Here is a 26,392-nt window from a genome sequence, read left to right on the forward strand (position 1 = left end):
TTTAAAGTCATTTTGCCTTTTCATAATAATTTAGTTTTATGAAACTGTTTACTAACAGACAGCAACGTATTCATCTACATTGTAAGAAATTAATTTCTTCTCTAAGTATCATACTAGGACCAACAGGTTTCTTCCTGACTTTATAGGAGTCATTACAAAAATGAAACAAAGAATATATGAGTGAGTTTTAGAAGCAAACTAATGTTACATATGTCAGCTATTGTGACAGACATTTGAAAAGTAAACGTTTTTCATTTTTATTAAACTTTCATTCTTATTCAAAATCCTCACAGGCTATTCAACACTCTGTAGTGAATTTAAAGTTTATTAACTTCCAAATGCTCATAACATAGGAAATGTAGATGTGCAGGTCTGTTAATGTAAAGCATGTATGACACCATCATTAAAAGTTTAGGGCAAGTTCTAAAAAGCTGTGGTCTATGTTCCTTTTAATGTCTGAAAAAAGGAAGTTTAAGAAACATGCTGTATTAAGGCAGATGTGGAGAGCATTAGTCACAGTGAAGAGAGCCGGAAAAGAGCAGAGTTAAAAAATAGGATCTCTGTGCTTTTCAGGGTGTGATTTGACAGTGTGTGACCTAGTAAACCTCTACTTGTTACTAAATGTTGTTTTGTTTTGCTGATATATGTATACAGCCCTAGGACTCACCAGAAAACCTAGTAATTTAGCAAGTACAACAGTGATCTCTATGAAAACATTTGGCATTTTACCAGTACCTTCATTCAGAAATAACTGCTGTAGCCCAAATAATCACAGTACAGCTACTGGGATAATGTCCTCTACTTGACATGCAGTCCACTAAAACTTACGTCAAGCGCATTAGGAGATTGACTGGCTTGGAATGAGAATAAAATGAGAGGGTATTAATGTTCTGCAAAGGCACAGGCTTCTCTTGCACCGTGCTGGGTGGCACCGGCCAGAAAATAATTTAATTTTGTGAACATTTCCAAGGATTCTAAGTTGTCTTTTGTTCTGGCGCACAAGAAAACAAGAGCTTTCAGAATTATTCTTGAAGAAGCCTGGGGAAAGAGGCTCTGTAATGATTAGATAGGTGGTGGTGAAAGCTAAGGAGCAGTGCAGAGTAGTGCTTGGGGCAGAGCACTACCATAAAACTGGTCTTCAAAAAATCACCAGCAGCGGCCCAGCTGGTGATATGTTGAATCAACTGGGCTGACTGTTGCTGGAGTAGTAAATATTGAGCGACTAAACAAAATGGAGCAGTTCCTTTCGGATTGCTTCGGAGAAAATTGAAAGCTTCTCCATGGAAAACCTTTTCATTGAGTTTTTACCATGTCCAGTACTAAATAGACCCAAGAAAAAAATGTTTCTATATTGATTTATTCATAATATTTAAGAAATGTTTTCTTTAATTATCCCCTTGAATGAGCTTGCCAACTGGAATGTTTCCTAAAAGCAATGGCTTCTAACCAATAGAAAGCACAGATTTTATTATTATATATGGATAAATGCACCATAAGTGTGATCTAAAGAATTATTCTCACTCAGGGAATAGAATAGCCTTGGTAGCCCTAGACAAAGCTGCAGCAAATATCTGTTAAAACAAGTTATTTTTTAAAAAAATCTCCAAAATAGTTTCCAAAATGGTTGTCTCCTTTAAAGGAAAGAAATATTTAAAGATTTGAAACAGCATTAATTCCTCCAACAGCTCCAGCTCTAACTGTGTACTGAAATCATTACGGTGTCACTGGTGCTTTGAAGTCCACATCACCTCAGAGATTTAGAGCTGTCACAAGCAATGAATCTGTTGTTGGGAACTTTGTCTGTCTATCTGCGAAGCTAAGCAAATTTCTTCGGTCCTCCTTTGAATCTGACTTGATGTACGTGGCATTTATATGCCGGGAAAAGAAGAATTAAATCACTAACAGAGAGGGGAAGCAAAAGCACCTGGTTTTGCTAGCCGGTGGATGGCAGGGCTGAGCTGGGGACCAGCCGGGCGTGGGGAAGGCGACAGAGCGGGGAGCACGGTGCTGTGCGAAGGCGTTGCCTTGGAATAGGTCACCTCTTGAGGGATCCTGCGAGGCTTCGTTGCTTCACTTGCATGACTTCATTTCATACATTCATAGCACACTATTTCATTAAGATTGGGAGCTACGGTCTGCTTAAAGTCCACTTTGGAGTCAAGTCAGTTGGGATCGCTCCACTTCTATTCACTCTTGCAGGAAAACAGCTTACAGAGAAAATCCTCAGTTGCCCTGTGGCTCACTTGTATTTGTTGAGCTCCTCTGGTATTTGAAAAAACCTTGTGTTGTACAGGCATGGAGTAGAGGTTAGATCAGGACAGGACAGGATAGATGTTTTTCTTCTCTAATTTTTATTATTCTGTTAACTACAGCTGGTATAAAGTTCTGATTACATCTGTTAACTCTGCATTTGATTTTATGGCGACACTATTTATTGATAAAAGCACAGTGCACTCTGTCTGCAAAATCTCACTGCTAGTACAAGGTCTTTGAGGTCACAGTTTCTCATCATGGCATTAATAATTTGTATTTGTATTAATTATTTGTCAAATACTGATGGTTACCATCTGGATGGATTACAAAAACTGCTGTCTGTCCCATTCCCAGAAATCATACAGAAAAAAGATATCCAAGTAGGTATCCTCCACAGTCTTTTATTCAATAATTGCCGTGATTATTCAGTCATGAAGTAAAACCAGGTTTCCATTAGAGGTGCATATAGCATTGCTGATCTAGGCAGCCCCCTGCTGCATAATCATGAGTATTTTTTATTTAGTGAATACCAATGTCATTTGGCAACCTTTATAAGTGTATAAAATCTGCTAAAGTTCAAAACTATTTTAGAGAAAGGGCTGGAGTAAACATTAACAACCTCATTTGCTTAGGTTGGGTAACTTGAAAAGGCTGCATAACATCAATGAAAATGCTTTGTCAATCACATTCTACACTAGATTAGTCTTAAAGTCCAAGGAAGAATCAAAGTTCACCTAAGTATATAAACTCCTGTATAGCACTCCTTGGTATCGTTTCCAAGTTTAACGAAAAAGAAAAATGAAGGAGAAGGAACAGTCGGTAGCTATTGAGGAAATAATAGACTCCTCAAAAATAAAACTGGTGAGCAAATATTTTCTTTGTCTTTCTTCAGTAGTATAGAGGTGCTAGATAGGAAATTGTGTCTTTCAATTGCAGAGAACTAACAATGAAATGCACAAACTGAGAACTCCTCAGGCCTGTTTTCTGCAGCTGGAGGAGTGTTTTGCTATCACTGCCTCTGCTGTTTTGAATGTCATACAGATGCTAGATGAAGGTTTGTTTTCAGTGTTTCACACAATATAGTAGTTTGAGGCTGAAATGGGCAGTGTCCAGCTCTCTTGCCTGCTGTAAGTACTCCAAATAGATTGGGTATGAGTGTTTGCAATTTATCTCGTGCCGTAGAAAAGGTCTTCATAGCATAGAGCATACAATACTTTGGGTCAGGAGAAGAACTGTGGTCCGCTTTCACATAGCCGCAGCACTCAAAAGCTGTGCAAAATGCCCAAATAGCTCAGCTTGGTCTCTAACAGTGTAACAGCACAATGTCTAATAACCCTTCTCTGTTTTTGGGGGTAGACCCCTCTGTCTGAAGGGAACCAGAAGACTCAAGCTTCATGCAACTGGAGTAAATTTTTTCATAACTATGAAATGAAGGAAAAGTTCCTTTTTTCCTCTTTGGTTTTCTCTTTCAGAAAGGTAAATAGATATAAATGGAACTATTACTCTAGAATACACAGTTGTTTGTATGTAAGTACCTCTTACAAACATGGTCTTCATCTCAGAGCTTAACACATGTTGAACAGAGGTAAGACTAAAGGATATGTAAAGCAAGTTTCTAGTTCTCCTAATATGCACTCCTCGCTAATTCTAAGCTCCTGTGCAGCAGGATCTGCAAAAAAATTCCTGCTGTTTGGGGCCACCAGGTGGATTCTGTTTTATCCCAAAGCCCTGATGCACAGCCTCTACTGCATGTCTCTTGCTGTCTGCATACAGCAATGCAAGACCTGAGGTCCTCAGTAATGACAGATAATAGAGAAGACTGCATCAGGCTCCTTGGGGTCTGTAGCATATAGGTTATGATTGCTTCTGGAGCTAAACTTTAGGAATTTCTATCAATGGCATTTACATAGGTTGAATAAAAGACTTGTGATGCCAGAGGCAACAACAGTGGCCACTTACTTTGCTCTCCAGGCATAGTCAATCTTCTTACTGCACGATAAAACTAACTTGTGGGAAACACAAGGATTTCTTGAAGGCTGTTTTAAGAAATAAAACCCTAAAAGATACAACTGCTTTTCTTAGCACCTCCTTCTCCATCAGCCAAGGCCTTCTATGACCTTTACCACATGTGTACAGTGGTTTATGAAGTAGTTAACTATGCATTTATATTTACACTAGAAATAAACACTTGTGGATATATCAGAAATCAACTGCTACAGAAAGGAATTCCAACCAAAATGAAACTGCAAAGTACATATTAATCCATCTGAACACACTAGATCGCAGAAATCAGTAAATACCTTACTGTAATGTATTCAGATACTTAGGTGATACGTGAAATGTAAGAGGACATAATACAAAGCATATAATACATATATAAAATATATCATATAAATATTGGTAATAGACATGTTAGCACCTATATTTAAAATAAAATGCCCAATATTCTAATCCTTCAAAAAAAATCTGGTTTTCACTTGTCCCTCAGTCTCAATGTTTCACTTTTCTTGTGTTTTTGTGCTGACATTTGTTCATTGTTTTTAGAGGAAGAATTTGAATGATTTGGTATATGCATTTGCATATGGTAGCCAGAGAAATAGAAGTTGGATGGAACCACGATTTAGTGCATTAGCTGGTGTTGCTAGTGAAATAATCTTAGTAAAACAGCTAATGGAGCTGTCATTTAATTGTCATCTTTGGGTTTCAGACCCTGGATGTTAGTGGGGCAGTACTGCTGTGACGTTTGATTTCCAGCCGCAGGTTGGATGATGACAGTATCACAACATCACTTCACTTTTGGTCGGTGTCTGTTATGTTAGTGTTCTAACAAGAAGAGCCAAGAACAGCTAAAAACATATAATTAAGAGATGACAGTTGAAAGAACAGAACCCTCTTGCAAAAGGCTGATTCTCCAGAAAATTCCTTTGCTTGGTCATATTTGATCAGACATTTATCTAGACAATGGACTTCTATGTATACGATCAGGGCAGGAATGTACTGTAACTGGGAATATGAACAGAGTTCATTTTTCTCTGATGAATAATGAACCAGCTTGATGATCATTATTTGAAGATAAAAAATGAACCAGTTTTCATGCATAATATATAATATGTAATATAATATATCTGAACATTAAGTCCTGGTTGAGGAGTGTGTAATTATGAACCATGTTAAAGATAAATATAGAAGGAGATACAATTTGTTCAAAGGAAAACAAGTCTGAAAAGGGAAGCATTTGCTTTTCTGCTGTTCTCTTTAGATAATAAAAAGAGGAACTGGAACATTTGGGTATTAGTTATTACTAAAGACCATCTATTTTCAAATATAAGTATTTTGTATTGCAATTACAGAAGGACCTAAAACTCAAAAACCGGTATACTACAACTTTTTTGGCAGTTGACAGTGTAAGCACATCCCTACAAAGAAAAAAGATATCACAGCTTATGTTGTTCAACTTTCTTCAAGCCACACAGCAGTTGCAAAAGAAAGCCAGAGGTTGAACCCCAGTCTTCTGAGTACAGAACTTGGATTGACCCACAAGATTATGCATCCTGTCTGTAATACCTTTGGATTAGGTGAAAAGGCACAATTTACTAAAACACACATTGAAGATACAAGAATTACTCTAGTTTTTCCCTTGTCAAAACCTGGAAACACCCGGTATACCAGATATTGCTAATTAGAAAATGGATTTGCAATGACTGGGTTATTATACACTTATTGATCAACTCACTATTTGGCCAAATTCAGTGCATACTTTGAAGTTAATCTGCAAACTTCAAAGATTGAAAAAAATGTTGTTTACCTGTCATGAATAAATAGGAAAGGAATGACAAGGAATTAAGTATGTGTTTTTTATGTTTTGTACCCCGGTAACAAAAATACTGAACAAACTTTTACCTGATGTGTAAAATGAACTGTGGACACAGTTCCAAATTTAGATTTCTACATTTGGAATGCATATATGGGATAATAGTACAAAAACTTTGTAAAATCCCTGCTTTGATTTTTTAATTAAAATGAATAAGCAAGAACCACATTGAAATGGATGGGTGCTAACGTGTTTTGTGGCTAAGAAGAAGAAGTAGCCTCATTTTACAAAACCGTTCTTTGAAGTGATGCTATCAATTAGGTTCATGAGAACATGATTTAAGTGGGATATATTTAGGGGTGGGAAAGGATAAAGTATTGTACTAATATTTCACTTGTGAACACTTCATTCTAGATGCAGTCTGAGCAAGTACTAATTTTTACCAAGCACCAAAAGAGATTTTTTCTTGCAGATATAGTACTCAACCTTTCAGGTTAGGCAGCTACATAGTTTCTTCTTGTGACCAGTAAAGCAGCATGTGTTTGGCTTCCCTGTTTGCGGAGTCTGTAGGTGCAGTACCGGCAATCTGACCGCGTGCAATAGGGCCAGTGATCCTCAGAACCATCTGTACTGCACAGCTGCTCTGCCATACTTCTGATACTGCAGGAAATATAGGCGTGTAGACACACTTGGTGAGGTGCATGTCTGCGGTTATTAACCCTGCAAAAGAGGGTAGCAAAGGAAGTTTCTGCTAGCAGGACTATTCCTGCAGCTTGCTTCTCACTTGCCCTCTTTTTCGTGGGCTCTTCTGACCTGGGCAGAATGAAGACCTCTGGTAGAGGCAGTCCGGCCCTGACCTCTGTATTTTCTGGGGGCATCTTCACCCTTCTGATCGTACATTTGGGCTTGTGAATGTGACGGTGAGGAACTAGACCCTGAGAGAAATGGTAGCTGGAAATAAGCCTCCACTAACAGGACAGTCCCTCCTGCTGCCTGTTCCCAGGTCCCTCAAGGGAAAGCAGGCTAGCTGATAGATTTTTTTTGACCTGTTGGAACAGTCCAGATGCCTTTGGTGAAAAGCTTTTGCTATCCTAGGGTTTAGCAATTTTAGGCAACTAGAACATGTAAGATGTCTGCTCTTTAAAATTGTATATACCCTCCCTCGCTTCCATGATTAGTGACATCCTTTTGGATGTATGGAGAGCTGTCTGCTACTGGAATTAGTCTTGCTAGCTAGTCCTGCATATCCAGGGTTTATTGATTGTAGCCTTCTTTTATGAATGCATATTAATAAAATGCAATAGAGATTATATAGAAAGCAACTGAACAGGATTCTTTTCGGGTTAAGGGGCAAGCTAAAGAGATGATAAAGATTTTGTTAAAAGAGAAGATATTAATGAAGTGCTCCAAGAATCAATCCTCAGCTTCAGTTTATTTAATATTTTCATTAGTGACCTTGGTACAAAAATTACGTTTATGCTGATGAAATTTACTGAGGTAGCAAAAGTAGAAAGTATTGCCAATACAAAGGAGGATGAGGATATCATAGAGGAAGAATTATATGACTGTGATGACAGAATAGTATAAATGGAAGGAATGTAATAGTACTGAGTGCAAGGTCATTCATTTAAATACTAATAACAGGAATGTCTGCAGTAAGCTGAGAGCTCATTAACTGGAGATGACAGAGAAAGATCTGGTTACATTAGTTGCTCAGAGGATGACTATAAGCCATCAAAATGATGGGACTGCAAAAAGGAGATAAATATGATCTTAGGATCCATCACGAGAGAGATTTCCGAGAGATTACAAGGAAATATCCACTGCAGAATTCACTGGGTACAAAACTTTTAGAATACTGTAGACAAATAAAGGTGTCCACCCTTCAGAAAAACTAATTCAAAGCAGGAAAGGTAGAGAGAGGCCTGTTAGGACACATCATAGCATGGGAAGTCTGGCTAAAGAAGCATGGCCTGTTCAACTTAGCCAACCAAAGGCTTAAGGGAGCTATGGTCACAATAATCACATGGGGATGTTAAACAATGAACTATATAAGTTAAAAGTGACACAAAACCAAAACAAAATTTGTCTAGGAATGGAAATAAAAAGAAAGATTTTTAACAATATTTTGCAATCATTCCACCTTTGGAACATACTCCAAATAAAAATATTGGCGATGTGAAACTTAATTGATTTAATTGATTTTAGACAGAACATTATTACTTTCTGAAATGGATTACGTGATGGTATGTTAAATGAACCCAATATCCAGGAAATGCTTTCTAGTCCAGACTGGGCATTACCACATTCAGCAGTATTTTTAAATTAAGAAAAATCTAGCTGACTTCAGAAGAGGGTTGGGCTGTTATTTTCTAGCTGTGCAACATCGCCTGTGATAGAGCCATGATCCTTACAGGCTTGAGTGTTACTGTAAGACAAACACATCATGCAAAGATTAGCCAAAACAGAAAAATACTTAAATTGTACGTGATCATGTAAGTGAACATTATTGTGACATAGAGCTGTCTAGGCACTACAGGTGACAGACACAGACAACCTGTATCTGTATATTTTTTTATCATATTAAGAATCCTTCTCTTTCCTTCCTGGAAGATAAGGAAATGCTCTTTGGTTTAAGTCTTCCTTGAAACTACATGATATTTACCAATAGCTGCCATGCTATGGGATTTGGAATACCACATGATTTCCCTTAATGAGGCAAGGTTTTCCTGGCTTAGTAATGTTCTCCTTTAAAAAAAACCCCATAACTTGGTATTAGAGACTGCAGATTGTGATCACAGCTGTCCATTGCCAGACATCCATGCAAGTAACGAACCCTTAATATTTGCCACACAATCCTGCCTGCATAGCAGTTCAGACCCAAGTATTGAATATAACAAGCTCCTCTGGATGAGGCCTTTACAGTACTTGTCTTGGACACTGGCAGCAAGCACAAGGTCATGGGCCCTTGTGAGGTGCTGCCGAGCTCAAGCCAGACACTACTAGCTCAGGTACTTCAGCTGAAGTTTGCTTTTATAATTAGTCTAAGCTTCAAAGTTGAGCATCTTTCAGGACTGAGCCCCATGAATGGAAATTCTCATGTTCCAGTCTTTGCACACAGGCGTTGAAGATCCCATGACACTCTACACAAAAAGAAGGACGTTAACCCCAGTGTCCTTGCCAAATGCTAACTTCGTTAATTACAGTCTGCTTTCTTTAATTCTCCTTGCAGTTTTAATTAGATATGGTATTATTCTCTTCCTGTACCACATTGTCACTGGTTATTCCCACTTAACCATTTGCTGCGTTAAAGGTTGTTAATCTTTTGTCCAAAGCTGGCTGTATGTTAGAAGCAGGAAAAATGGCTAATTATATACTGCTATTTTTAATATGTGTGTGCTCACCCCTTACGAGCCACTTGCATCTAAATTCTCAGACACACATACATAAATGTGTGTATCATGAAGGGAAAGGTTGGACACTATGTGACTTACCAGGACTTCTCAGAACAACACAGGTGTGAAGCAATATAGCTCATGACACCTGCAGGATAAATAGATTACTTCCTGGGGCTTATGAATTTTCACACACAAATGTCTGTGTTTCCACATCTCTAAACTGAAAGAAAGAACGTGCTTTTGACGCAGTGTAATCAGCTGGAGTTTTAAAGTGCTTTGGGATTCATCAGGTTTGACAGTGCTATGTAATTGTAAGATTATCACTGTACACATATCATATAATTATGCCATTGCAATGATTTCTACTTTTAGTAAGATTGCACTGGATTTTTGTAAGATTGTGTCAATGTATATATTTATCTTGTAATGTAGAACTGGAAGCTACTTGAAGCCTCAGTACTGCAAAAACTTTCCCTGCTTACATGACATTGTAAGAAATAAATTGCATTATGGTGTATGGAGTTTTAGTGCATATCCAAACAACTAGATGTATTTTGACGCACAATTTCTCTAATATATTGTGCTATATATTTTAATTTTGTAATTTAAAAATCAGTTATTTCCCAGATGTCTACATTTCTAAAAGAGCTTCCTGCTTTGACAGACAAAAAAAGTATCTTTCCTCATGTTGTATCAGAATTGGCCAATTTCTGTTTTAAGATTGTTCTCAGTGTTCAGTAACATTAGCAAGGAAATTCCTTCGGACTTTCCATGCTTGACATCAATGGAGGGCAAATTGAGGTAGAGAGTTTCGACAAAATACTTCAATACATTTTTTACTTTGTATTTTTAAAACTCCCTCATAATCAGAAATGTGAATATCTGTAAAGAAAGATCCAGTATGGTTTGCTTTGTTGTTCTTATGTGATTTTTAAACCAAGAGTTTGTTTGGAAATTTTCATATTAGGAGCACAGTGAGGTTTTGTGAGAAGGCACATGTGGAAAGCCTGCAACAGTCACCCCAGGCTTTCTTTAGAGTCAAGAAGAAACAGAAGTGATTCAGTTCACCCTAAGTGTCCAAGACAGATCAGATTAATCACCCCCTATTTCTTCTCTTGATCCTGAATCCTGACACTGAGAGTTATTCCTCTCACACTAATTCATAGCAGATTTTTCCATGTGTCACCATTTCTGTAGGAACGAAGCGACTGTCAAAGGCAGTCTAATTTACTGGTGCTTTATACCCACTTTGCCCTACTGTAAGTGTGAAAATGCTGTGCTGGCTAACGGAGAATGAAGACAGTGTGTCAAAGGGAGATCACCAATGGCTCTATCCACAAAGAAGCCACTTACCCATCATAGTGGCCATTACAATATACTTGAGATTTCTACTAAATGCACAGGAAGAAAGAGGCAGTAGATACTGTGATTGGCACAACTGCTTTTGTACTAAGCAGAATCATCCAGACAAATGCTGAAGGGAGACAGCAATCCTAAATCTGGAGGGGTTGTAGGTATGATGAAAAGAACCTTTTTTTGTATGTCCTTTTTATGGCCAGATGAGTAAACTGTTTATTCTGTTATCTAATCCTTCAGAGCACTGACTGAGATGATGGTAGACTTAAGGAGGGTCAAACCTACCATTCTCTATTCCCCAAAAGTACCCTACCTATGCATTATTAAAAATGGTCATATTTGTCACACCTGTGAATGTTTCAATTGGAAAGACAGTTTCTGCAGCTCAGAAATTACTGCTTTCAAAATAGGTGAATGAGTGAGAATTTTGTAGGCTCTCTGTGACAGTGCTGTTGAATAGGGTTATTCTCCGATGTCCAAGTTCTGGAGAATAATTTAGGACAGTTAACATTAGATCAAAGTTTCTTTTCAATGGTGTGGCAGAAAGTGTCACATTTGCTAACTTCCAGTCAACTGGGACCTCCCCAGTTAGCCAGGACTGCTGATAAATGATTGAAAGTGGCTCGGTGAGCACTTCCATCAGCTCCCTCAGTGGGTGGGATCCACCCATCCCTTGGGTGGATCCCATCCGGCCCCATAGACCTGTGTGTGTCTACATGGTGTAGCAGATCGCTAACCATTTCCCCTTGGATTATGGGGGCTTCATTCTGCTCCCCATCCCTGTCTTCCAGCTCAGGGGGCTGGATACCCCAAGAACAACTGGTCTTTCTATTAAAGACTGAGGCAAAGAAGGCATTACGTACCTCAGCCTTTTCCTCATCCTTTGTCTCTATGTTTCCCCCTGCATCCAATAAAGGATGGAGATTCTCCTTAGCCCTCCTTTTGATGCTAATGTATTTATAGAAACTTTTTTTACAGTCTTTTACGGCAGTAGCCAGATTAAGTTCTGGTTGGGCTTTGGCCCTTCTAATTTTCTCCCTGCATAACTACATGACATCCTTGTAGTCCTCCTGAGTTGCCTGCCCTTTCTTCCAAAGGTCATAAACTCTCCTTTCTTTCCTTCTTGAGTTCCAGCCAAAGCTCTCTGTTCAGCCAGGCTGGTCTTCTTCCCTGCTGACTCATCTTTCGGCACATGGGGATGGCCCACTCCTGTGTCTTTAAGATTTCCTTCTTGAAGAATGTCCAGCCTTCCTGGACCCCTTTGCCTTTTGGGACTGCCTCTCAACAGACTCTGTCAGCCAGGCTCCTAAACAGGCCAAGTCTGCCCTCTGGGAGTCCAAGGGAGCAGTTCTGGTGACCCCTCTCCTTACTTCTCCAAGAATCGAAAACTCTATCAGTTCGTGATCACTATGTCCAAGACAGCCTCCAACCATCGCATCACCCACAAGTCCTTCTCTCTTCACAAACAACAGGTCCAGCTGGGCACCTTCCCTAGTTGGCTCCCTCACCAGCTGTGTTAGGAAGTTATCTTCCACACACTCCAGGAACCTCCTGGACTGTTTCCTCTCCGCTGTATTGTATTTCCAGCAGACATCTGCTAAGTTGAAGTCCCCACGAGAACAAGGGCTAGTGATTGTGAGACTTCTCCCAGCTATTTATAGAATATTTCATCTGCCTCTTCATCCTGGTTGGGTGGTCTATAGCAGACTCCCACCATACCTGCCTTGTTGGTCTTCCCCCTGATTCTTACCCATAAACACTCAACTGTATTGTCACCATCATTAAGCTCTGGACAGACAAAACATTCCATAACATACAGGGCTATCCCACCACCTCTCCATCCTTGCCTATCCCTTCTGGATTAACACGTGTGAATCATTTGAATTAGTGAGTTTATAATATTGTAGCCATCAGTAGATGAATGACTTGGGTTTGGATTTCATTTTCGTCATCTCCACATGGAGTTATGACTCTGTTTTCCTAATGACTGAGAAAAATTGCCAAATGATGAGGGGAAAAATTCTGGAGACCGTCTGTGTGAAGCAAAGATGATATGGGACATTAGGGAAAATATTTCATGCCTTTCACTGCTCGATGGAAGCAGTAGTGCAGCCAGACATAGACCGTGGACAGATACTCGCTTGCAGCCCCGGCTGTGTGGGATGACACTGCCCCAGCAGTTCTGCTGATGGAAGGAGGCATATGAACTCTTACCACTCCAGACAATGGCAGCTGTTTTAGACAGAAGTACTTTCATCAACTGTGTTATCAAATTCAGCTGAAATGTCTACCTGTGGTTTTAAGTTGAGTTTACTTACCCCCTTTTGAACCCTCACACAATTCTGAAATTTCAGGTGTGTTGGTATTATTTTTTCATTACCAGCTAAGTTAGCCATTCATGACCTTTTCTCTTGGATTTGGACCTTATCATTTGAATTCACAGTTTCGTGAATAGACTATAAAAATTTAACTATATTTTGAGGATAAAGTTAAACCACTGTTTGAAAATTAGAAGTAATCCTTGACGTATCTATCTCATGTGTTTGTGTCAAACTGTGGTTTACAATTGTGATTTTTTCATTAATGGTATTGATAACCTTATAAATTGAAAAGATTACCACCAGTTTCATGCAAGTTATTGACCTCATGTACACAGCTATGTGAAATATATAAAATATGATAGATATGCATTTCTCATTTGTTGGACTATTTATTAGATTATATTATATTCAGTGGTTACTATTTCCTAGAATTTCACAAAAACGGTAGCCTAAACCATATAACAGCCTTATCCAAAGTCCACTGGAGTAAGTGTAGGAGTCACATTGACTCTCAATTTTTTATATCATTCTGTTTTCATATCATTTCAATAAGCCAAATTCATTTACATGAATGTAGGAAGTAATTAAGTATGTGTCTAGAGCTAATATGAGTTCTCTCTTGTAATATAGTTATACTAGCCCTGGAACAAAGAAAATGTGAAGGTAAAGCTGCAGTGAATTCTGTAATACTTGTCAGTTTACCACTCTGGAATGAAACAAAGGTGCTTAACGGGCAAATGCGCTTAGCATTCAAATCCTGCATATTAAACATAGCTTGTTCTTGAGTAATACTCAACTGAATTCCAAACATTCTTTTAAAAAGTATTTTCATTGAGAGATCAAATATGTAAGCAGATTTTCAAAACTGACTTGCTGTTGTGATTTCTAATGGTATTTAAGAGTTGTCAGTTCTCCTAAGTAATAAACCTCTACTTTAAAAATGAGCGGGTTATTTATGTGTATTCAGAAAGAATCCTCATTCCTTCATTTCATCGTAGGTTATACAACTGGGAGAATTTAACACAAATTAGGTTCTCAGATAATTTAGTAAAGTTATTAGTTAATTTTGTAAAATCATTATTTAAAAATAAAACATTTAAAATTTCAGATTTAGTATAAAAATATAGCAAGCACTGCCATGGAACAATTTCACACTGAGCACGTCATTGGGAAAGTGTCTCCGTTCAAAATAGCTTGTGGTGAAGCTCACAGTCTCTACAAGAAAAGAAATGATCAGAGCCTAAAAAAAGCTAGTTCCCAGCAGACCTATGGTTGGTGTCTCAGTGACCTGCCTGAAAAACTCCAGGGTGTTTCAGGATCCATGGGTGCAGGGCAGAACTGTAAAAACATGTTTTCTTGTCTATGAAAAACAATTTTCTTAAATAACTCCTTATTTCCTTTCATGCTTTTCTGTCTCAAGTCAGTAGTTTTACCCACAATTTTCCTCACTTTTTTTCACCCAGTTTTTCCTCCTTTTTTTTTTTTTCACCTTTCTTCTTGGCCAGGTGGACCCAAACTCAATTTCTGAGTCCTTGTGTGTTGGTGGCAAAAGAAAAAAAAATGTCAGCACAAACTTTGTATGCATGATAAAATGAAAAAAAAATATGCTGCTCTCACTGCCTTAGAAGGCAATAGGAATACAAGTCTTTTTTTTGTGAATCTGGACTTGGACTCTTTTTATACAGCTGTTTTCACATGAACGTACAGAAATGTGTAAGATACTCATCAGTGCTGAAAGGTTGGTTCTACGGTCATAGAAACTAAGCAAAACCTGAAATGTTCTTTACTAAACTTTTACACGTTTTACAGTTATTTCAGATATGTAAAATTACTCAAGTAAAAGTAATATTTGGGTAATTATCTGGAATCCATAGAAATATACTTTAGCCTTACTTCTCTTTAAGTGCATTCTATGGGTTTATTTAAATAATGTTATATTACATTTTAGAAGGTAACAAGGGTAATGGTATACATTATCGTATATGTTATACATGTTAAAACCATTAGGTTATCTGGTTTATCCTGACAACAGCACAGTTTCTTTCCTTAAAGCATATTCTTTGATGTTCTGTCCACTCTAATTTTAACTATTGCATCTATATGGGTCACTGAATCTTTCTACTGCTAAACCAGGTGCAGTATGAAGTACCAATTCAGAATTTAGTGATGTGGTTAAAAAATCACTGGGGACTAGGTCAAAACCAGCAAGGTTATTTTTACTTTCAACCTAATTCATGTTTGAAATGCAGTTGTGGTAATCCTGTTATTGGAAAATATGGTATAGAAGTAATTGAAAAACAGACACTGGGAGCCATATCCTGCCATCACTCTGCATCTGAAATCCACACAAAGGGTACTTAGAAAGCTGCTTGTGGAACAGTGGCAGGCTGTGATGCTTCATTTTCAATTTTACTTAATAATACATAAAGGTAAGCTTTACCTTTAGACACATATACACAACTACTTCTAAAGAACACCAGACATATTCAAAAAAGTTTGCTCTTTGTATTTATGTTTTTTTTTTATCTTTTAAGTCTTTAACTTATTTTAATATTTTTTTTTCCTTATTCTTCTTTCCTCCCCCTACCCCTCAAGCTATCTAGCAGCATTTTGGATATATATAACAGTGACCAAGGAATGGCATCAGCTAATATGGGTCTCACAAATGCTTCCTGCCCAGCTAATCTACCAGTAAAAAGGGAACTCACAGGTAAAAGAATTCTGAGATTTTAGTATTTTATAATTGCAGAAGTGACGGTGTTTCTCTTAAAAGTTGAATAAATCTTACCCATGAATAGATGTCTGTAATTAAATTCCTGAGCATTTTGCAGTTTGTAGTTTCATTTAAGGAAAGGAACAAAGACCAAGGAGAAATGTTTTCTTTCTGTTCTCCTCTTTAGCAATTCAGAAACCATATTTGCCCCCTGTTTTTTATGAACATCTTGCTTCTAATAAACCTAATTATTTTAGGAAACATAGTGGATTCTTCCACATGTTGGCTCCTGATCAACGGTATAAATAAATTATCATCCATTAAATTTGTTCCAGGGTAGAACAAATGGTTCTTTTAAAACCTTACAATAAGGCTATTCAAGGTAAATCTATATTAGTGGATTAACAACTTTAAAAGTTACATTCAATTAATCCAAAGAATGCTAACAACCATGTACAGTTTATTAGTGTCACTCAGAGGAAACAGTGAGTTTGTTCAATATCTTACAAATCTGATTAACTCTTGCATTATGGGATATACAAATCCACGCACATTAGTGTATTGTAAGTTTTAACCTGATGTAAAATACAGCAAATTGGAGAAAAATACCCCTCCATGGCATTTCTATGTTCTTAAATAAAAAATGTGCAATAAAAAAATCTGAAGGAACCTGCCAGACTAGCTCAAAATTTAGTACTGGTAGAATATAGATTTGCTTATGATCTTGTTTAATAATAAAAAGAGTAATGAAGTAAAAAGACTAGAAGGCTGCTCTTTGTGACAAGAGGCCATTTTGAAAAGGTGAAAGAAGTACTGGAACTGCAACTTAAGGACTGTTTTAATAAATGTTACTTTCTGTCAGAAGCAGATACACGAGCAATGGCAAAGGAGAGACAAAAAAAGGATAACCACAATCTCAGTAAGTATATGTTCATCTTCCATCTCATTAAATGGAATGTATGGGGAATGCAAAAATAATATACATTAGCTACCACATCTCTGTTCTTCTAGATTAGCATCTTAACAGGGTAATCAAATTGAACTCAGTCTGCAAAATCAGCCAGCCACAGAGCTTTCTTCCCTGAACTTCATGTCTTTCACTTTTGTCTTTCAAAATACTTTGCATATTGTAATGAATTTCTTTTCATACCATCTCCTGCTACTATGTTTTCATTCTACAGTTGTACATGTATCCTGCACACTTTACTTGATGTTGTCTCTAAGAATTACAGTGTAAAACAGACAAGAAAGGAGGCAGATGATGAAAAAACTAACAGTGAAAATATAGTCTTCATACCTTACTTCCTGAAGCACCCAAGCGAGAGGCTATATCTATGGGTGATGGGAGGGAAAAAAAAAATTACAGAGGGTATCAGACAACTTCTAAACACTAGTTAAGCACTTAAATTTGTGGAAATTGTATGTCACAAAAGGAGATCAGGGCAGGACTGGGTGAGACTCACGGTGCTCTGACTCTGCTCTGATACACAACCCCCTAACCTTTGAAGGCTGGGTTACACTTCTGTTTCCTGTATGGACAGCAGTGCAGTCATGTACGGATGTTAGGCATTTCAGTTCTAGAGGAACAGTCAATTTAGGCTTAGAACATAGTAAAATTCATAGTTCAGTGTCTAAATATTAAATTTATAAAAATAAACAACAGTTTGGTTTATCTAGAATAGAAAGAAAAGAACAGTTTTTATTGCTGAAAGATTGCCTATAAAATTAGGCAATTTTTCCCTTTAAAGAGTAATTTGAAACAAAACCCCTAAAGGATTCTTTTTGGAAAGTGTTGAATATAGCAATTAGATTTTCCAGTTCTCCTTTCCACTTTTTCCAGCAGAAATAATCTGGCAGTTGGACTCAGTGATCCTTATGAGTCCCTTCCAACTTGAGATATTCTATGATTCTATGAATTTAAACCCAAATTGGTAATTAGTTAAGAGCTGCTATTTATATCTTTGTTGTCTTATTTGTATCTTGGTTCTCTGGCTATTCTGGTAATCTCAGAGGGATTTATGGCTTTACCTGCATGAAATTATACGCGGAAGTATACATACACCTGTACAATGTGCTAGCAACCACTGTGGACATCTTTCTACTACTTAGACTTTCCAGAAGGCATCCTTTTTTCTGTCTGTACGTTTTTGTGGATTACAGACAGACCATGTGTATTTTTAGGCCTGTTGCTAACACATCTTCTCTGAAGTGCCAAGGTAGCTGCTGCCTGTCTTGTTTGGGCAGGAATGGGGAATTTTTGCTGGACTAGGAAGGGTGGTGGGTAGGAGTTGTCTGGAACTGCAAGGGGAAAGACAGGCACACGCATACATTGGGGATGCCAGGACTTACCATTGCCTCCATTGGTTATTTTGGCTCTGAGTTTATCCTTCCTGAACACAGAAGACATGTCTGAGAACTGTCCCTCACCACTGGCAACTGAGCTGAAGGCTGAATGCCAGGACGATTGCACGCAGACATGCGACATCTCTTCTGGTTTGGCTCCAAGTGTATACGTCAGAGTCTCTCTGGCGATAGCTCTACTATCTGATGGCTTGGACATATTAATGCATTACATATAATGGCTTTATTAGTGTGATTTACTCTTTTAGGAGTACCTTTTTTTTAGAGATAGTCTGAAAAATCAGGTTTTGAAACTTGCAGAGAATTATACAAACATTCATGTTTCAGGTTGAATTAAGGTCCACATTTTACAGAAATGTTCTTGTACCTTCTCATACCAAGGAGGAACTAGAAAAAAGTTCTTTCTGAAAGGTTAGATCCTCAATGAAACCATGAAAATGGATTTAGATTTAAGAAATAGAACACTTTCTTCACGTAACAGCAAGAGTTTAAACCATTACTAAATGTATTTTGTTGGGTATTTTTGGTTTTTGTTTTCCAGACAAAGAATTAAAGGTATAATACTTGTTTGTTATATGGTCATCCTGTTCACATAGTTTGAAAAATAATTTTCTGGTTTGTCTTTGGTATAATTTGATACTTGAAATATTATTGATAACTCAGGATACCACTGGACTGTAACAGATGTAAATCAGGAAAGCTCTATTGAAACATGTTTCCAAGCTTCAAAATTTTCCCCCTAATTCATATTGGAAGTTTCTTTTCAGGAAAAACTACAAAAACAGAAAGAAAAAGAATTCTGTAAGTGTCCACTTGTAAAGAAAATTTTTTCTTTGCCTTGTTTTATTGCCAACATTTAGTTGACTACTTTTTGATGAGTATCTTGCAGAGCTTTTCCACAGTGTAAATATTAATCAAACAACAGCTATTATGCCATATGACTGTATAGTTAATGCACATTCTTTAACTCCGTTTGCCCTGCCATTATTTTGCCAACATAACTGAAATACATCTTTTAAATTGTTCGGTTGCTATGTGCTTTTGTACACTGTGTTCTCCTACGAGATCCAGCACGTTCACGCCAATGGAATGCGAGGGGTCACTTAACAGTACACTCAGGAGAATTATAACCCTGTCTCCTGAATATGTGAATCATGACTACAAAACCTGAGATGCTTTAATCTGTTGAGTCAAATTCCTGTTTCTGGAGAGAATAGACAAGTTAATACATCTCACCGAGCCAGAGCACTTCATCAGGGTAAATAATAACACCTAGGGAGCTCCCTGAGCTGGAATCAGCTAGAGAGGAAATAACCGACGGCTGCACAAACCTAAGAGCCTCACACAGACAGGAAGAAAAAACACCTTTACGTGTTGGAAGAAGTAAAGAACTAAAAGTGATCTATGTGGTGGGGCTGAAGTGGAAGCAATATGCTCGTATGACTGTGAGAAGGTTGAAGTCAGCCTAGGAAGACCCACCAGGCTGCCCTTGGCTTTACACTTCTAATTTAGCTCTACTGGGCTTGTCGTACTTATATTCAAAATTAGGACATCAAACTTTTAGTGCACATCTCCATACATGGATGAGGGGAGCAGGTATCCATTCTGCCCATGTTCTAGGCTGGCCGGGTCTGTTCTGACAGAGTACAGCGGCATTAGTATATTGAGCCCAAGGTAAGGTCTTCCAAGAAGCAAGGGATAAGACAAACAGCAAAATGCAATCCTAGTGATGGACCGAAGCTGAATCCTGTCCATTCACTGAGGTTTGGCTTGAGTTAAAGTACAACGTGGAAGGAGTGGACAAAAGTGTGAGGTCACGCCAGTAGAACATCACTGCTGGTCTCTGACACTGACCAGTACCACGATGGGGCTACGTTCTCGCTGAATATACTTTCTATGTCACAATTATGTACAAGAAGCTCCCTAAAGCAATGAGATGTCCTTTGGGCCTATCCACTAGAAAATGTGAAGTTTCTACATGTAAAAGTAGCTGGAGAAAAACTGGTGAGGAAGCAGAGGAGAATTCTCTGTAAATTAGTGAAATGGGAGGCAGAAAGATGACAGAGCCTTTTGTACAGAGAAGGATCACACACTCCAGTTTGGATACTGGTACAATGCTGATAAAGTGGACTGAGAGCACAGGGAGGGGGAACTAATTTTAAGAGGCTTATCTTCTCTTTTTTCATTTCTAAATAAACTACAAGTAAACCAAGATACCATACATAGTTTTTCTTAGGAGAAGCATAAATTTAAACACAGAAATTTTTTTTTTATTGTTTAAATTATGTTTTTCTTCATCTTCTGTGTGTTTTAAAAGTTATTGTAAACACATCTGTGCTGTCCATCACCAAAGGAAACAGATGTGCTGGGTATGAAGTGTTTCTGGGACACAATCTTTGTTTCAGTGAGGCGATATGGTTGCCCTTATGTCCTCTCTGTTGTTTGCAATGCTGATAACTGTAGATAAGGGATAGTGAAGCTGTTAACTGTGATCTGTAGCAGGAGTTCTGCCAAAATATGAAATGTTGGATGAGTTGTCTTGCGTCCCTGTTGAAGTCATCAGCAAAACTCCACTAAGCTGAAAACTCTGTTGTGTGGGAGCAGGGTGGAGAAATAATATAGAAACATCAGAAAAAAAGAAGTGTTAGCTCAGTTTAGACAACATGTGACTATTTCATTCTCTAGGAGTCTAGCTGTAAATGGGGGAGGAACCTACAGGTAGGGTAAGATACAGAGATGGTACTAATCATGGAGTTTGTCCTGAGAGTAAGTCAGAGTCAGGTAAGAGATCATGTTGGGACTTCTATTTGAGGAATAAATTTTCTGTACATTGACTGACTCATTTTTAACTAATTAAAATGTTTTATGTTTAATTTCTCCAAGAATATTTCACCATAAAAATAGTAACTGTTTCTTTTTAACAGTTGAGAGAAGAAGAAGGTATAATATTAATTACCGAATCAAGGAGCTTGGCACACTCATCCCCAAGTCTAATGATCCGTGAGTTCAACAGTCTTTCCTATAATAATGTTTATCGTTTAAATACAGGGAAAAAAAGACAGTTGCATATACTAGCTATAGGATTGAGTAATGGGATACAAAATCTTCCATGCCGGGTCACTGGCTCAGATTAGGCTGTTAAAGTAACAAACCTTTGACAGAGCAAACCTTTTGGTGGCTGTTGGGAAAACTTACGTGAAAGGATAATAAAATGAAAGCAATTCCAGGGTGTTTAAGAGAGACTGACACATCAGGGGAAAAAAACAAAAACCGAACAAAACCAAAAAAAAGATAAGGCAAACAGCAGACAGTCCAGCTCTCTGTCCCTGGGAGCAATTGTGTGGTGTCTCTGGAGAAGGAGTGATGTTTTCAGCCCTTGCCATGGGCCCTCTAGTGGGATAAAACAAAATGCATATTGTCACTGTCTGCCCTTTGCCTAAGAAAAAAAAATATCAGCTTAAGATTCTGTAGACTGAGCATTTTTTGAAAGTCCTCCGGTCAGTGCAGGGAAAACAGTCCTAAAATGCAAGGATAAAAATAATAACTGCTATAATAATATCATTTTATACTAATACATATACTTACAGTAACAGAAATGCATATTTCTTAAACTATACCCGCATTCCCTTAAAGCTTTTATTTGTCATCAATATGAAAAAAAGCTGCCTCGGTAGGAAAGTCTATTGCAGGATTAGCAATAACAATTCAGTGTGATAGTTAGTGCTGAACTTGAGCCTTAGATTTCTCATGTCACTCAGGGAAGCCTTAAGACCATGTGCTAGCATGATTGTGACTCGCATAAAATTGATTATACAGATTTTCTCTTTATCATTTGCATGTCAATACAGACCTGCATGATACTTCAAATGAAAACATCTATTGATATTTCAGCCTTTTTTTTTTTCCTTAGGACTAAGAAATTTTTGATTATATTAAGGATTTCTATAACAATGTAAAGCTGTGTGAGACTTACATAAGTACAAGGTTGGCATACCAAGCCACTTGGAGTGAAACCACCAGAGAGAAAGTTAACATACCGCATCCATTTTAGAGAATTCACGATCTCGACTCCTTCTACAGCATCCACCCAAGATTAAATAAATGGGCACGTTCTTGTTATTAATATAGAATTAGGTATTACAGCCGAGTTAAAATAAGAAGAGCTTTAAGTACCTAAATAAAGTTTTGGCCGCATGTGATCTGCTGCAAACACAGACTGGTAGAAGGGTTTTAATTTTGCTGGTGCATCTCTCAGTATTCAAGACCATTTGGGCAAATAATTGAAAGATTTCTCAGAAAAACAGTGGATGGCACTGTTGGTTTGCAGCTATAAAGCAATAATGGAAGCAAGTTATACTGCAATTAGAAATGGGCATGAGGTACAAATTCCAGTTGTGATTTTTGATGGCCTACAGAGGTGTTTCAGTTACATGTTTTGGTCTGGAATCAGGCTTAGTTTATGAACTTACTCAAAACATTTATACCTAGAGCAAGCACTTAAGCTCTTCTCAAAATGAATGAGCTGGACCTGTAATTTTGCTCCAGTAAATGAATGATTTTACCCACAGATTTTGGTGGTGTTGCTTGATGAAAAAAATTCAGGTATAGATCCTGAAGAAATAGCCTTTTCTTGTGTTAGTCTGCAAACCCATGACTGAGTTCAACAGTGCGACAGCCCCAAAGTGGCTTATGTTTACAAAAGCACGAGGTGAACTTAAGTGTTTCAGGTTCTGAGGACTGCTGTCTTCAAAAGGCTGGTAATCAGTACTCCTTTTGAAAATAGGCCTATTTAAAAGGTTTCAAGTTGGTATTAAGAAAAAAGAGGCATCAAAAGGTGCAGGACGCTTTTGAAAAACTAGGTTGTAACACAGCTTTGCTATAGCTTGGTGCCAGACTAAATTAATACAAAGTGTAAACACATTTTTTTTAATATATTGGTAGGTGGAAAAACATAATTTGACCATGTTGTTTTGTTGGCTGAGCAGGTCAAAATTATTATTTCTTTCTGGTATGGTCCTGTGTTGACAAATCATAACTCAGTGTCCTTACCCTCTCTTTCAGTTCTTGCTTTTTCCTTCATAACACCTTACTGTGCCCCCAATCTGCCCCCTTCTTCTTTGAAAGAAGGAGATGTATCATCTCTTACAATACTTTATCTGTAACATTTTATCACACATAGCATTTTCACCTCATATATTGATTTTAGAAGATTCTTCTTATAGTGGGAACTTAGCTGTGAAAAGAGAAACCTTACTGATGCTTGGACTAATGACAGTGAAGCAAATCAGCCTTTGCATTGAAGAGCAAATACTACTATAACTAAGCCATTGTGGTTAGCATGCCTGTCCCAGATGGCTTGCTTCAAGAAGATTACATTCAGACACAGGAACAGAAAAGGACATTTTTGATGCTATTTGGAAACCTTTTATGATTTATATTTCTTAGAAGTGGTGTGTGGGGTTTTTATTTCACTTTTGTTTTGTTAGTTATGTAGTGAACTTGTTTGGCTCCTGCAGAGCTTCCACAGGGACTTTCTTTTGACTGGCTTAAACCCCTATTCTTTTTGCTTCTTTTTTTTTTAATTTAATGATGAAAAGTGTGGATTACATTGCTTAAATGAATGGGTGTTTAAAGTTCACTTCATCAGCATTAGAAAATGGAGATAAGTATAAATTGCAAAGAACTTTGACTCTTTTGTTTCATTTTCAATGCTTAGATATCCAAGTGGTAGATGATTCAGAATGCAAAATAGTTACACAGAATAATTCAAAAATAGAATTTAAAAAAGGCCCAAAATACCCAGTCATATTTAGCTGAAAAACTCATAACTGTTCCTTTAACTATACCTACCTTTCCATTCATGGTTCCTTTGTGTTCAGCCTTTCAGAATCCACCTTTTAAGTGTGATGGAGTCTGGAAATGCCTATGCAAGAACTGTTTTATGGTAGTCGGACTAGAATTGTCAGAAATACTAAGAAGAAAAAAATCTTTCCTTTAAGAATTCTAGTCATTCTACAGAACTGGGGTGTTAAGAGAACCACTGAGGATTTGGGCAGAAGCAGTGGGTTGCTCTCACTCCCTCCTCCCTGCATCTGCCTGTGCCTGACCTTCTCTCTGCTGTCTGTGGACAGACCTGCTAGCAGCCAGCACGGCCACGTTTCTTGTAAAGGAAAAACTTGCGTACACTCATGCTATTATAAAGTGGAAACTTGCTGCCTCTTTCAGGAGAATAGACTTTGTAATTGTGCAGGTCATCAAAACAAGTGCAAAGTCCTTCAAAGTATTTCTCTGAGCAAGCATAGTTCACAGCTAATTTCTCAGAAATAGGGAAAGAAATGGTCTGCAAACATAGTTTCAACATCACAAATGTATTTGTTATTAGTAACTGCTCTGTGGCTGGCAAACTCTGTGGCTATCGCCCTCTCCCAAACTCTGTTTGCGTTAATTAGTTTTAATCTTAGATGATCAGATGCTCTCATCCTTCCTAGAGGAGTTTGAATCTCAGAATTAGACCTCCAGTGAAGGTTTATTTCAACCTATGAGAAAAAATATCACTACCATATATGTAAAAATTCAAACTATCAAAGCAAAATGAACTAAAAGTAAACAATATCACAAAGGTTGTCAATTATGTGTAACATGAATGAATTTAATCACAAAAAGATTCCAAATACAGTCATGAATATATAGCTTATTCATATGTCAATCAGAAAAACTAACCAAAAATATTTTTGTCTGAATTTGGTTTTGAATTTGTAATATTTTATAACTGACATGAAATTGTTTGTGAAATCACTATGAAATATTTGCCAAATATGTGATACATGCATATTTTTCTCCTGCTGTTACATGTCTTAATTGTTTCCATTTTGCCGGCTATGGATTAATTTCTCATTTCATAGCGCTACATTTTTATGTTCAGACCATCAGTCCAGAACTGACTTAGTTTTGTCTTGATTACATGCTAGGAAGAGCTGACCCCTCTTGCCTAGGCAGATTGTGTTTCTCCAGAGTTTATGCTATATATATATAGCGCTTTTCAAAGTTGCCATGAAAATGTCCTAAATCAGTCATTTTCACTTGAAATTAACCCAAAACCTACCATAATTCTGAGCTACACATAGCACATGTAGTTCATATCTGAGATGGCAGTGGAGAGTCCCAGTCTGAAATGTTGCTGTCCTCCTAGCTTTAGCTGCTCCTGTTTATTCAGGAGTGCTCTGGTGCAGACAGACAGGCACCTCGCTGCCTTTCAAACTCCAGGGCGATCCAGGTGTAAATAGGGACCTCTCAGTATTTCACCAACTTTCCAAAGAGGTCTGAAGAAAACCAGATTATAATGTGGTGATGGCAGTCAAAGATTTGTCCAGAAAACAAGCATTACGTGTACTAAAAACTTCCTTAACCTTTGAACGTAGGTATCCCACACGTGAGGAGGAAGTCCTCTCCTAGGAGGGAGTCCATGGGATGCTGGCAGGAAAATGTTCTGTCCTCCCACCTGGGCAAGAAGTACAGGGAGAGGAACGAGGAGACAGAGGGACTGCCAAGAGGTGATTCAGCTGTCATGAGGGAGACAGGTTCTGCTCTTGGCTCCCAGTCCCACCTCTGCTTTAGTTTTTTTGACCAGGGAATGTCTAAATGAGAATACATACCCACTTCAGCAAGCAGCCTCTGATGTTTTGGCTTTGCAGACAGCAGGTCTGAGGCAACAATTATTTTCTTTCTGACATCCTCACCTTCTAATCCCGAAAGCTGTGCATTCCTGGCTCACATCACTGAGAAGAGGGGGGGTCCCGGTGTGCTGGAGTCCCATGGTTTGTGTGCTGCCCAGAGAGGACAGAGATGTGGATTCAAGCTCTCTCTGATCAAAAAGCCGGTTCTCCCAAATCTCTAGTAAATGATCTAAATTCTAGGATATGGTTAAACACTGTGATGCTTTATCACAAATAATTTTGCATATTCTTCTGAGCATCTTTGAAGCTATCAACTCCATAAGGTTTTATCCCTAGTACAGTGCATCAGGAAAGGCCAGGTGGTCTGGGTCCCTAAATCCTGTACCCGCCTGGCTTTTGCCCTGTACGTTCAGTAGAAAGACAACTGTCTCGGTGGAAGTATCTAAGCATGCTTAGCCTTGGGGTAAGGGTGCAAGGTTCCTTAGACACTTAGACAGGCTGCATGT

At 38.0% G+C, this 26,392-nt stretch overlaps 1 protein-coding gene across 3 annotated transcripts in view; it reads left to right on the forward strand.

Annotated features, from left to right (window-relative positions):
• Positions 1-26,392, forward strand: part of TFEC (transcription factor EC) — a 98,181-nt gene that overhangs the window by 64,411 nt on the left and 7,378 nt on the right. For 2 of the 3 annotated variants that reach the window (XM_030016167.2, XM_041123909.1), the window contains exons 4-6: positions 15,735-15,849; positions 16,715-16,771; positions 21,138-21,213. In XM_030016167.2, the coding sequence (XP_029872027.1) occupies positions 15,735-15,849; positions 16,715-16,771; positions 21,138-21,213 (248 nt within the window). The remainder of the gene's footprint in view (positions 1-15,734; positions 15,850-16,714; positions 16,772-21,137; positions 21,214-26,392) is intronic. The other variant, XM_030016168.1, reaches the window with a different exon arrangement.

This window comes from Aquila chrysaetos, chromosome 5, assembly GCF_900496995.4.
Source record: "Aquila chrysaetos chrysaetos chromosome 5, bAquChr1.4, whole genome shotgun sequence".
Classification (NCBI taxonomy): Eukaryota; Metazoa; Chordata; class Aves; order Accipitriformes; family Accipitridae; genus Aquila; species Aquila chrysaetos.